Below are 14,562 nucleotides of genomic sequence, written 5' to 3' on the forward strand. Positions count from 1 at the left end.
TGACCATGCATAGATGTAGCTCTCGGCCTAAAGAAGATGAGCCACTACTGCTAAAAATCATGATGTTACATTTGTGTAAGAGAACACCCGGGATATTCTCACTGGTACAGCATCTCAGGGGAGTTCCACTCATGCAGTTGCATTACACATGGCTATGAATGGCTGGCACAGGAAAGGGGAATGCCACCATTAAGCATAATGCAAATAATGCAAGAAGTCCTCTTGCTTCCCTATTTTAGTTCTTTAAAGGGAAAACTGGGAGGTGAAATAGGAACTACTGTTGTGCCCTTGCTACTGCTGTGCTGCGTAAAGTGAAGAGACGGCAACCTTTTTAGGTTTTTTTGATAGCTGTCCTTAATTGGCATTAATATCCAGTTCACATTCCTAGATCTAGTCACGGTGCCCTGCTGCTTGGTCAAGACGGTAGTTATAAGGGCTGAAAGAAACTGTTTCATTCTGGTCAGAGAGGGAGTTCTGGTCAGCTGAGTTCTTATTTAAAAAGAATGCTGCCTGACTCTATATTGGCTTGCCTCTTCCCAGGGCTGCTGTTGTAAAGAAACAGTTATTACAAAATCACAGATGGCATACTTCCCTGGGGAGATCATTCCACAGATGGGGAACCACTGCAGAGAAGGCCGTGCTCTCGTGTTGCTACCCTCCAGACCTCTCAAGGAGGAGGCACACAAAGAAGGGCCTCGGAAGATGATCTCAGGGTCTGGGTAGGTTCATAAGGAAAGAGGCGGTCCTTGAAGTATTGCAGTCCTGAGCCGTCGACACCATACATATAACAACACGTAAGACATACACATCCAGAAAGCCCCCTCCCCCCTGTTCTTTTGATCAGTATAAAGGGGGACTTCCTTCCCTCCCAGCCAAGCACTGCAATGTTATGTCAATGTCTATGTTTCCCCTGTGATGTAATGGTGTTCTTTTTAAAGGTCAAAATATGCAATATTAAACCTTGAACAAATATTTGTATTGGTCGGCAGGGGCCAACAATCCATGCAAGAAGGCAATACTCTGTAGCCTTTTGGTTTTCTTTTTAACAGCCACCTCCGCAAGAAGTAGTCTTGCACATTGGGAAACATTAATCTGCAACACAAAAACCGCCTGTCTACAGTCATATCCTCAAAGTGTTTGACATGCAAGATTCATATTGAATATTCTGTTTCAGTATTTTTAGTGTAAGGTAGGAGGGTTCACCTCACTGCTAATTAAGAAATCGTGGAGGTCTGCTATGGATAGCAAGCCAAAACAAGTCACTATAAGCATCACCTGGCTCCAAACCAAGGCCCAACAGGAACCAGGAACCATGACCGGATAGACCAAGACCAGTGCGGAGGAACAAGGCGAATGGCCAGCAGACGCAGGCAGAATGCCACAATCTCACTGTGTGGCATGCACAAAGATGTGTACTGGCAAAGAAATGAGAAAGGCACCAGAGATCTACCACAGCAGCAAAAGTCTAGGATTTACTGGCAGACTTCTCGCTCCTTTAATAAGAAAGGAGGGTAGATAACAGTAAATATAAACACAAACATGAAAAAGTGGAACTGGGCTCTAGGCACCCTGGCTAGCCATATGTTCTCTTGTCCCCACAGGCTCTAATTCATGCTCGGCCTTTGTCTTCACTGGGTGCTCTTGGGAAAGTCACCGTCTCTCAGCTTCACCCACCTCACAGGGTGGATGTGAGGCTGACACAGGGATGGCAAATTTTCATCCTGTGGGCCTAAGAAGGCTTGTTTGTCCTCCTAAAATGGCATGGGATACCATTTTAGCCAAGCCAGGCTGGGGGCAGGTAAAGATGCATCAAGGCCAAAGGGCTTGTAAGCAAAGCTCTGTCCACAGCAGTATGCAGATGCTGACGATCAGTTGATTGCCAAAAGCTTTAATAGCTCTGTGCGCAAAGCACCTAAGCCCAGACCATCAGCTGATTGTCATCGGAGGGATTTGACATCACTGTGATGTCAGGTGATTGACAGCAGAGCAACCCTGCCCATCTGTCAAACTTGGCCTGCAGGGGATATATGAAATAAGGATCTGACCTGGCGGCCAGATCCAATTCTCCACCCCTGGGATAACACACCAGTCTACTTCCCCTGACAACAACTCCCAGAGAGGTACATTCCTAAGAGAAATCTTAGGAAACATGTCATGGTGTGAGCTGAGCTAGGAGTTAAGCAGCTCTAGCTGTTCGTTCTAGTGTTCTACAGAGCCTTGACCAGATAATAAATCTTACCATACAAGCCATGGTGGAAAAAAATTAGAGAAGGGCATTTGCAAGGAAGGAAATTCCTACAAAGTAATTGACAAATGCAGAATTTCAATTTATCACTAGAGCATGCTGTAGGCAGGAATTTGCTGCTGGATGGAAACAGCAATTAAATCTTCTATGTTTACAGAATATTAATGGGAGCTCACTCCATTCAGTACATTTCACTAATGGTAATAATCATAATGACATGAAAGTCCTCTTTCCAAATGATCTGTCCAGTGCATAAAATACTGCTATTAGTCTTCAAAATAATGCACTGGTAATTTCAAAAGTAAATCACACTGCAGCACACTTTTAAAAACAAGGAGTCTTGGACCAGGGGCTGTCAAACACTTCTCATACTGAGGCTCCATCAGCCACATTAAAGCACCAAATGTTGCTAAAGAAAGCAAAGGTAGACAACACAGCTGGAAGCACCAGCTCTTGTCCCAAACCAGAGAACGGCATATCAAAGGCAGGACGAGGTGAGATGGGATTGCATATACCCTAGAGCAGCAAATCTCCAAGAAATCTAGACGGGGAACTATTGACCCCCAGAACCTTAGAACACCACTTTTAAATGGCAGGAAAATAGGATGCACAGTTTGTGTGTGAGAGGGGGGACATTCCAAAACTCACACCAAGAAGCAAGCCTGAAGTGGGATGGACATCCAAACAACTCTGGAAATATGTTAGACTTTTCTATTTGGGCTTCAAGAGCCAAATTTAATGTTTGTAGCCCAACCATTTGGTGTATATTTCATGCTGAAATTAGGTTTTGCTTGCATGTTTTAATCTATTGTTATTTCACGATGGGGTGGGCTATCCTATCAATTGTGTTGATGGATTGTCTTATAACTGTAGCCACAGAAGCCTTGGTATCCCAAGCAACCAACTCCCTTTAAGAAACATCTCCATAAAGCCAGCGAAGTACAGTGATCAAGTGAAGACCAGTGAAAACTGCCACCATGAATGGAAAAGATTTGTGACGAGACCTGCTTTCATTTTCGTGGAGTTCAGAAATAGCCAGAAGGGCTTTGCTGTTTGTGCCGGAATATTCAGTAAAGAGTTTGCCCTAAATAAAGTTGTGAGGAAGCCTCTTTAAAACTAAAATAACACAGCAGAAGCCATCTGGTCTCAATTCCAACAAGGCGCACAGAACTTTCCCAGTAATACCTCAATTTTGCTAGTAATGTAAGTGAGCACAGGAGTTAGACATTAAAGATCATCACAGCGGGATGGACATCTTTTGTCGCATTCAAAGTCCTTCACTATGTCCATTTAATTGGGAAGGTTCAATGGCAGCTGGAGAGAAGCCCTGCCCTTATTGTCCTGGGCAAATTCATGGAATGGTAATTTAGGCTACACACCTAGGTTCCCCCCTGTAGTTTCGATTGGATACAGATTCTTACTTGCTTTATCTCCTAAAACTGTTGTGCAGGGTTGCTATGCACTTGCTGAATAGTTACCGCATTCTCCCCTAAGGGTGGCTACATTTCAATGCTGGTTGAAGTGATCCTTGTTTAAACATTACTTAGCTCATGAGAGTGCAACAGAACTTAATTAAATTAATTTCTTTAAAGTGCTTTGGGTCTTCAGATGAAAGGTGCTATAGAAACCCAGAGTGCGATTAACATTTTCAGCTTGGTGAAGCATATTTGGATAAACATCCACATCGGTCTTCGCCCATCACCCAACCCTTCAATGCTTCAATTATCTTACTCTGTGTGCTTTAAAAATATGCAGATTCTTCGCTTCCTGGTTTCCCCTTCAAGTGGAAAAAAATGTAAATACAAATGGCTAACACAAGATATAATTGTACCTAAAATCCTTCTCAAACACAGAGAATGCTCTTTTTCTCCTATAGCATAATCTGCCTCCCCCCCCCCCTTAAAAATGTGTATAGCGAAAGGCATAAATATGACAAAAAACAGAGAACAGGGATTCCTGTGTTATGCAACTGGCAACAGTGGGGGTTTTCAATAAATCTACAAGGTAGAAAATTCAAATCTGATCAAAGGAAACAATTTTTCACACAACACTTAATGGGAGCAGGGAATTCCAGTGTCACAGAATGTGTAGAAGTCAAGAATGGCAGAAACCAAAAGTGGAAAACATGAACTAAGCAAAAAGGGAAAGAATTGCCTTCTCAAGGCAGCACACTGTAAGGAGCAACTCAGGAGTGCCTTACCACATAGCAAATGATTTTTAATAAAGTAACCTAATTTCAGCTGTCTACGTTTTTCAAATGTGATCTAATGGTCTTCCCAGAAGTTGAGAGTTATGAGAAGGACCTGCCTCAGGATATATGCTCTTGAATACTGGTGTTTGAGGTAAACAAAAGAAACTGTAAGAATTGTATTCTGGACATGTTTAGACGAGGTAGGCTTAAAAGAAAAAGATGCTTGATTGTTTTAGTGGATCCTTTGCAACGTAGCTGTCAAAACTCCACAAGATTCTCCAGCTCCAATGGAAACATGTTGGTTGAACTGTTGAGGTACCCACAATGTTTCATAGAACACAAAACCCTGGGATGGCATTAGAGCTGGGATAGCTCAGTCAGTAGAGCATGAGACTCTCATCTCAGGGCCATGTGTTCAAGCCCACCTTAGGCGAAAAGGGGTTTTTCATATTCTATGAAGAAAGCCCATGGGCCTGTATCCACCTAAGAGAATTCCAAATTCGTACTATTTATGGCCCCTTTCCACTTTTGCTGGAATACCCAAAGTGGGTGGGGAAGAGTTGCTATCTTCACTAAATCTACTCTTCCTGCGCCCTAGTCTACCTGAGTGAGTGAACTGCTGGAAGAGCAGCAGTGTGCTAATATTAGTGAACTCAGAAACGAAGAGTACAGGGAAGGGGGAGGCAGAATCAGAAATGATGGAAGACTGGAGGGAGAAACGAGAAGGGGGGAAAAGATATGCAGTTGTAGAGAGATCGATGGCGATACAGAGAGAATGCTATCAGATGCAGAGGTAGGTAACAGAGATCTGTGGATCGAGAAACAGAAAAATAAAGGGTTTTCATGATAGAAAATGAGAACCAGCAGTAAAGAGAGCTGTTAGTGGAATTTTAGAATAATGATTTCATTTTGGATTGGGGGTGTACCTAATTATCACCTGTGCTGTCTCTTTCCATTATTTACATTCCTGTAGAAGAGATTATACTATGCCCACTTTCTTTCTGCATGATTCTTTATCTTCCCTAATCTTAAGCATCAGGGCTGATATGGCCACCCTGCTGTTCCAGCCCTATCATGTAGAATATGTTTATTTTTTAAAACTCTGTGGGATGAGAGACTAAATGTATTCTGAAATTAGCTCAACCACAGGTAATTGACTTGTTGTGGCAGGAACTACTGGGCAAACACCGATGGCCTTTGTGAAGGATATTTCACAAAACCATCACACCAATGTTGCTTCTGACACTAAAATCCCTGTTTGTGGCTGAGTGCTGATCAAAGGTGTTTAAACTGATCCAATAAACTATAGGATATGAGATCATCTTTAATATGGTATAATGTGGGAAATCGTTTTCTAAAACCTGGTTATGATTTGCTTTGGTGTTGTTGGTTGTTTTTTGTATGTATGCTAACACAGGGGGAAAGGATCCTGATTATTATTATTATTATTATTATTAAGAATGACTTGCTTTTGTCTCAGCTACAGTCTGTTTCTACAAGTTTGCATTCTGTCTGATAAGCCATCTAGAGAACTAGACTTTTAAAAAATCACTGTGTTAATACATTAATGACACTCACTGTAGAACAAAGCAGAGACACGCGTCCCATAAGGAGGGGAGACCAAGACCCTGTCTCGGGTTGAGACTGCATCCACAACAGTACCCAAATGCATCTACGAAAAGCAGATTCCTAAAATCCAGTCCAAACATCCAGGTTTTGTAGAGTTCACCAGTACATCTGTATGTAGGAAGAAGGTGGGGAAGGATCTACCAGCACTGTGGCTATGAAATCAAGAAGAAAAAAATATGTCCCTTAAAAAGCTGTGATGCTCTGGAATAAGACATAGTCTGTTGAAAGACTTCCATTGTCTGGGAGGTTAATTTGTCACTCAAACGTAAAACAAGGAGTAAATGGTGCTTGTGAACATGGTACAAAATGTTCTTCTTAGCTGCAATTTTAGAAGTTGAACACAGATGTTATTGATGCAGTGGTTTACACACTATATTGTCTTAGGGCTGACGCCCTGGTATGTTCTGTCTCTTCTATAATCTGGCATGTCTTTCACTTTCATGTGCTTTTGTGGCTGGCAGAACATTTGTAGAAAGACAGGATATATTAGGAAGAAACACAGGCTCATCAGTCAGAGTGGAATGACAGGGAATGTTATTGTTATTTTGCTCTTTCCCTTTCCCTGTGATTAATACCATTTGATCAGACTTCCTGAATGTTTGCCTATTTAAATATGTGGCTCATTACCCCCATGTGATTTGCATATTCCTGCAAACAATAAACCGACATACCTGCCCTGAACTAGCTTATATTAATTAGAATATCTTATTTTTTAGAAGTTTGAGAAGGTTAGAAATTCCATCAGACTAGTGCAACCCTCTTTCCTGAGACTTAGTAGGTCCTTAGAGCCTGACCTGATAGTTTAAGGGTGCACACTGGGTGTGACAGTTATGAGCATCCTAACAGTTGGACTACCAAACCCAATGGATTCAAGATTTTTGTCTATCTTATCTCCCATTTATAAAGGCTTCATTTGTAACTAATACTTCAAGGATGTATAGTTTCATCCAGTGCTTTTTTCTGGGGGGACGCAGGAGTATGATACCCCTAAACACTTTGTGAACCTATGTACTTTTGTCCATTTACTGTATTTATTTCCCCCAATTTGAACTACAAAATGATGATTTTCTTGAGTCAAAATGAGAGTATGTACCCCTAAACATTTTTTTTAAAGAAAAAAGCACTGGTTTCATCCTTTTAATGCTTAGAAAGAGTGTTGTATCGTATTCTGTTCAGCTTGATGATCATGCATATTTCTGTTGTTATGTTTGTATTAGCAACAAAAGTCCCTAGTAGAATATGGAAGTCAAACTGACCTAATGAACTTCAGATAGCAGTCCTCTGAAGTTTAAATGGTATTTACATTTTTCTTCCTTATACTATTCTAAGGAATGAAATGTAATTTTGTGTTTCATCTTAAGCAACTGTGCAGTTTCATCAAATTTCAGAAGAATGCATGCCTTTGCAGCATCCAGTATTTAAACATGGGTGGTATTCAGCCAAGTTTGACACAAAATAGACCTACTGAAATGAATGACCCAGTCTTTGTCATGTTTATTAATTTTAATGGGACTACTATGAGTAAACCTTAGCTGAATACCACCCATAGTAGTGTGCAGTGGCTTAACTAAAGAAGAGGGCATATAATTTATTTTTGTTACTATTACATCAGCAGATTTCTGCAAGGACAAGCAGATCAAGAAAAAACATTTAGTCCAAAGATTCCCTTCTCCTTCGTAATTTCTTGTGGTTTCATTAAATCCGCCAAAAAAATAATAATCACTTTTTGAAGGGTTCCTAGCCCTCCCACTTGCAAATTGATGCTCTGCTTGATTGTAAAAGGGTGAGGGTGATCACAAATGAATGGCAAACATTTTATAAATCACAGGGTTGATGGTTGTGCCAGTCTAAGGGGCCCAGAGCCAGTTTCTTTAGGAGGAGCCGCACCAATGCGTCTATCAAGGCAGCAGAGACCATCCCCTCACACAATGAAGCTTGGACCCAACCAATCAACCCCCTTTGGAAAGATTTCATAAACCAGGAGGGACAGTGGTCAAGAGGCCATGTGATCAATCATATTGCTACCAGTGTCATGTCCACATCAGCGGACTATTTTTTTTGGGGGGGGGATGAACCAATTCCTATGCCCCCACAAAGAACCCAGAGATGCATTTTAAATAAAAGGACACATTCTACTCATATAAAAACACGCTGAATCCTGGACCATCTGCAGGCTGGATTTAGAAGGCGATTGGGCTGGATCTGGCCCCCGGGCCTTAGTTTGCCTACCCATGTATTGGGTGGCCAACTTCCAGGATACTGCGATCTACTTGCAGAGTTATAAACTGGAGGTGATCTATTCCCATTTTATTGGGGTCCAGGTCAAAGTTGTTGAGCGTTTTTAGAGAGGGGTGCAGGGTGAAATCATCAGTTGTGGGGCACCGCCTAACTTTCAGGGGCAAGGGGATTACTCACTCACCAAAATATCGCTGCAAAAACTCGGTTCTTCATTCCATGGAACAGGATAAAACCATCTCGGGGCTCCTAATAGAGCTTACCGGGGAGCGAAGGATACATTCTGGGGCTCAGCTGAGTCTCCACAACCCCAGAAAGCTCAATCTGGGGTTCATTTGGGGGTCCGCGGCGCTCTTGCGGCTCCCCCCTCCTTCGCAGCGCCAAGAACCTTGGAGCTCGAGGTTTCCTCGCCCCTCGGCAATGGCGGTAGACCAGAAGCTACTTCTCAAAAATTAGATATAGCTTCTCATAATGTTGAAATCAACTTTGTGATATAATATATTAAAAAGTAGCTTTTCAGTTGATCACCAAGTCCAGTATGTACAAAATACAAATCCTATTTTGTCAGTGCCATAGTACATTCTTTTCTAATTAGAATTAGCTCAACTGAAAAGCTACTTTTTAATATTTTAATATATTATGTCATGATGTTTCTAGTAAACAACTTTGCAATTGTTACCATACAGCCTATTACGTTTACAGTATGTGTTTTTTCAATGGGAGAGCAGACCAGGCAGGGCCCAGGATGGTGCAAACAAGCCTTCTTACTCCTCATAGAACCACAGAATTGTAGAGTTGGAAGGGACCCCAAGGGTCATCTAGTTCTCTGTAGGTCTGCTCCCAAGGGGGGAGCTGTGGTAGGGCTACTGGTGAACAGTATTGGAAAATAATATATACTGGTACTTCTGAGAAAGTATGCATTTCAACAATCATCCTTGGAACACAGGAGGTGCTCCATTTCAAAAAATCACCCTTAAGACTCATTCTTGACAGATAAAACCTGAAAATGTTAGAACTCTAATCTCTATGGAGTCTTTATTTAAGAAGAAGAAGAAGAAGAAGAAGAAGAAGAAGAAGAAGAAGAAGAAGAAGAAGAAGAAGAAGAAGAAGAAGAAGAAGAAGAAGAAGAAGAAGAAGAAGAAGAAGAGGTCCAATGTTGCCTTCCACAAAAGTTTGCAAATGGAATTATGGAAATACACTGTGGATATGTCAGAGATGTGTAAAATTCATGCAACCTTTTGATAATTATATTGAAATCAGTATGGGCAAAAAAGATATGTGTCAGCTCTCTGCACCACAATAAGTCATAGAATCATAGATTTATACAATTGTGGAGTTGGAAGGGGACCCCAAGGGTCATCAAGTCCAACCCCTGCAATGCAGGAATCTCATGGCACAAGTGAGGTCATTGATACTGCATAAATTGCATTTCTTGAAAAGTTTCATACCAGGGAAAATTCTTATTGTTCCTTGCAAAATTTCCTGAACTAAAAAATAAATTTAAAAAATCCTGCCAAAGGATAATCAGTGTGCCCTTGTGGAATAAATCCTGCTTTTTTAGCATCTGGTTAAGATGCCTCAAGAACTATTTTTGACACTGTACCACAAAGGGGAAAGATTTGACTATTCTGTCAACGAGAACACCAAGCACCGGTCTAGTCTTGTTATTACATGGTCAATGATGAAATGGGCTAAGTATATAACTGATGAAGGAAATGTATATCGAGAGCCTTCAGAATGGGGTGTAGTCTATTGGTCTGCACCCATTTCTGTCTTGCCATCTGACAGGCCTCAAGCAGAGCCTTTGAAGAAAGCACAACTACCCTGTCTCAGTTCAGGGAGAAAGGCAGACAGATGGCGGATAGCATAATTAGCACCATTACCATCAACGGCATTCACCAGCTTGAAACACTGCCATTTTCAAAGCTTATTGGGGGGGGGGGGAGAGAGAGAAGAACGAATTCCTGAAAATACTTTGCATTGCACCGCTGTACAATCTGAGACCATATCTGGTATCATGTTCATATTTTTCTCCACTTACAAACTTAGGAAGAAACCACACATATGTAATACATCAATTAAAACAGCTTAAAAATAAGATAAATATTACATAATGCCCAATTCCTAGAAATGAGCATGATCACTTTGTTTGTTGCATACACACACACACACAGAGAGAGAGAGAGAGAGAGAGAGAGACTTCCAAGTACTACATGCTTCATTCATAAGGTAAAGGTAAAGGGACCCCTGACCATTAGGTCCAGTCGTGACCGACTCTGGGGTTGCGCGCTCATCTCGCATTATTGGCCGAGGGAGCCGGCGTATAGCTTCCAGGTCATGTGGCCAGCATGACAAAGCCGCTTCTGGCAAACCAGAGCAGCACATGGAAACGCCGTTTACCTTCCCACTGTAGCGGTTCCTATTTATCTACTTGCATTTTGACGTGCTTTCGAACTGCTAGGTTGGCAGGAGCTGGGACCAAGCAACGGGAGCTCACCCCGTCACAGGGATTCGAACCGCCGATCTTCTGATCAGCAAGCCCTAGGCTCAGTGGTTTAACCACAGCGCCACCTGGGTCCCTTGCTTCATTCATACCTGTGCCTTATTGGAGCACCCCACCTCATCTGCTTAGCAACCATAAATAACTTTTTTCATATAAGTTCTGAGCAAGATAAATAGTGCTCTGTCTGTGTGAAAGTGTGTGAGAATGTGTAGGGGGCATTTCTGTGCTTACAATGAAGGGAACCGGGTAGGAGATTGAAGAAAAGGAGAGACACAACTGTCATTCATTGTTCCTGACAGCCTTTTGAGCTGAAGATGGAATAAAAATGCTTTAAATAAATTGCATGTATTGCCCAGACTGACCTCTGGGTAACTCCGGGAAAAATGACCTTGGCTATGAGAATACTGTAGCTCCTGTAGTCCTGCAACCTGGGCACAACGGCTGACAACCAGTCTTTGCAATGAACTGATGGTTGCACAACCCCCATGAATCTGTGCCCAACAATGGCCAACTCCTCAGAAGCTAGTGATGAGGAATGCTAAGACCCCCAACCCTGTCCTAGCAATCTGGGAGTGAGGTAACATTCCTTTCCAGCTCCATTTGGCAGCCAACCAAAGTAAGGTTTAAGCTGCGTAACAACAAAATCCAAACATCACCCGTTGAAACCAGGCATAAGGCCATTTTATAGCAGTCACAGCCAGATAAGAATAGTGAGTTTGGGATTTCTGGAATTTCTCCCACCTCAGAGTGGGCACTATCCTGAAGTTAATATTTTGCTATACATAGCATTACACACACTTATATGCATATGTATATTACATTATATTAACACACACATATTCATACACACAATCACAAATATAGACAAGCATACTATTTTTTCCTTAATTTTAGTCGTGTTGCTATTGCTTAGTCTATCTAACATACAAACTCTAGCAAGTGTTACTAAGCATCAGTTTTTTTGACTGCTATTGAGAACTTGGCAAACATCTGCTGTTTGTTATTCATCTTGAACAACATGTCGGTCACTTTAAGACCTTGGAAATCAAGTCAATATGTAAGTTTGTGAGTGTTCTTTTCTTAGAAAAAAAAACCACAATAAATTGGAGAGATATGCATACACAACTAAGGCAAATGTAACCACATGTATACCATTCTAAGTATTTTATGAATTGGGCCCATAGATAGTCTAAGTAATATTATCATGAATCTGAAAGAGATTGGTTTTTATTTAAAAAAAACACACTTATGCAGCATACAATCTGATTACAGTCTAATTTGCCTTGCAGTTCATGGCCATATATTGCCTTTATTTATCTCAAAAAGGCACACGTTTCAGATCATGGTCAAAAATATTTGTACGTGCATGCACACTCTTCTGTGGGTAGAGATGGCCATTCATCACACAAAGGTCACTGCCTTGGGGAGCTGTCACTGAAAGGAGGCACAGGCCTGCAAGTTGGTGCAACCACTCATCCGGGAAGGTGCTAGAGATGTAGTAATAGTAAACGACTAAACAACAACAACAACAAGCTGCAGCCACAAGCAACTTTCTACAACACATGGAATGTCCTTTAGCGTAGTATGTATGTGCTGATATGTTTTCGCCCTGTTTCTGCATTAACTAGCATACATAAGTGCATTTTAAGCTTTCTCAAATCTAGAATCAGAATAATCTTTATTTGCATCAGTCACTACCTATAGCAATAAAATAAAATACAATGTATTTGTAGACTTAACTACACAAAATACATTCCAGAGGTTTACATCAATAATCTGAAAGCTGCATTCGATTCAATCTCTCAAGTAAGGCTGTGGGATAAGTTGAATGCTTCAAGTATAGATAAAAAGATTATTGTTCTTGATTAAATGTCCGTATAAAAACACTGTGCTGAAAGTGTGTTGCTCTACAAATGGACAGCTCACAGGATCCGTACCACCACAAAGGGAGTTAAGCAAGGTTGTATCCTAGCTCCTACACTGTTTAATTCATGTATCAATGATATTGCCCAGAGTTTAACATCCCCAGAGTAAAGGTATCCCTGACCGTCCAGTCGTGGACAACTCTGGGATTTCGCGCTCAACTCACTCTATAGGCCGAGGGAGCCGGCATTTGTCCGCAGACAGCGGTCATGTGGCCAGCAAGACTAAGCCACTTATGGCAAGCCAGAGCAGCGCACGGAAACGTCGTATACCTTCCCGCTGTAGCGGTACCTATTTATCTACTTGCACTTTGACGTGCTTTTGAACTGCTAGGTGGGCAGGAGCTGAGACTGAACAACGGGAGCTCACCCCATCACGGGGATTCAAACCACCAACCTTCTGATTGGCAAGCCCTAGGCTCTGTGGTTTAACCCACAGTGCCACCCGCGTCCCACCCCAGAGTATCATGCCCCCAAAATGGCCACAAAAGCCACCTCTATATTACTATACGCAGATGATGCGGTACTTCTATCTCAAACAAAAGTGGGCCTAAAATGATTGATGAGGGCATTCTCAGGATATTGCCAAAGAGAACAGCTGGCTGTGAATTACAAGAAAAAAGTCATTGTGTTTTCAAGACACTATAGGGCCCATAGATGGTATATGGGTAATCAGTTGATCAAACAAGTTAAATACTTCGGCCTTCCCCAAATCTATTTAAATAGCCTGCTGAATTGGCAGTGGTGGTGGGAAAAAGTACAATACTTGTGTCAGCCCCTAAGCTTTGGCCTGCTTCCTACAACTATGAGGCGGATTCAGGAGTCTGCTTCTCTGTAAGGCCAGCTGGCCTTTCATGCCAGGCAGGCTTGCTACGGTTTGTTCTGTTCTATTATTTGTTTCATTGCCAGCTCTTGGTTTCATCCTGCCTTCCTGCAGGTTTTATGATTTTATTTATATTATTAATTTTGTAACTGTAGCGCACTTTAAGAATCTGATTGACTAAAAAGCAGGCTATATATTGCCTGAATACATTGTGACGGCTTCTGTAAGGTAATGCTTAGTTAATTGGCTGAAACAATGAACAGAGGGATTGTTTCATTTCAAATTGGATGTTTTGCAGTAACAAAGAGGAATTGGCCCTCTTTGCATTCATCTGCAATACAGAGTTCTTCTATTAGAAATAAAAGCTCTGGTCAAGAATGACAGCTCATCTCCCCTGCATTCTGGCATGTTTTGGTAGGAAGCCTGCAAAACTGTAGAGAGCTTGGAATTATATACAACAGAAAAATATGACAAAAAGGGAAGCTTTCATCTCTCATGGCAGAAAGGGCTGTTTTTGTTGATACATATGGAAAAAATTAAGCCCAATTATATGTTGTGCTTTGGCACTGGGGTTCCAACTTTACCACAAACTTCGATCCCCGACACACACACACACGCACACACACACACACGAGATATACCATTACAGTCAATTCCACTCCTGAACATTTGAACTCAAACGTTGTAACACAGTCATTTTTGTTGTTCAAAAATTGCTTGAAATAAACTGTGTTACAGTGATACTGTATTTTAAGGTCTTTTAAAAAGGGTTATCTTAGGGTTATCCCTGTTGATTATTATAAGTATATATTCCTTCAAATGTAACATGAAATATTCTGTGAATAAAGTATACCCCAAAATACTGCAATTCCTGGCTTTATAGGCTTGTTTGATCAGGACTTTCTCTATATCTCATGAACCCATAATCCAAGGATTTCCTTCAAGCAGTCCATTATTCATTTATTCAACACTGAGTATTCATCAATAGAGTCTTTACTATGGTGAATACATTTT

At 41.4% G+C, this 14,562-nt stretch overlaps 1 protein-coding gene across 2 annotated transcripts in view; it reads right to left on the reverse strand.

Moving 5' to 3' along the window:
• BBS9 (Bardet-Biedl syndrome 9) overlaps nucleotides 1–14,562 on the reverse strand; it is a 225,092-nt gene that overhangs the window by 18,900 nt on the left and 191,630 nt on the right. Inside the window, exon 22 of one of the 2 annotated variants that reach the window (XM_060280578.1) lies at nucleotides 589–715. The exons of the other annotated variant lie outside the window; for it this stretch is intronic. Coding sequence (XP_060136561.1) covers nucleotides 589–715 — 127 coding nt within the window. The remainder of the gene's footprint in view (nucleotides 1–588; nucleotides 716–14,562) is intronic. 2 annotated transcript variants of the gene reach the window in all.

Source organism: Zootoca vivipara, chromosome 12 (assembly GCF_963506605.1).
Source record: "Zootoca vivipara chromosome 12, rZooViv1.1, whole genome shotgun sequence".
Lineage (NCBI taxonomy): Eukaryota > Metazoa > Chordata > Lepidosauria > Squamata > Lacertidae > Zootoca > Zootoca vivipara.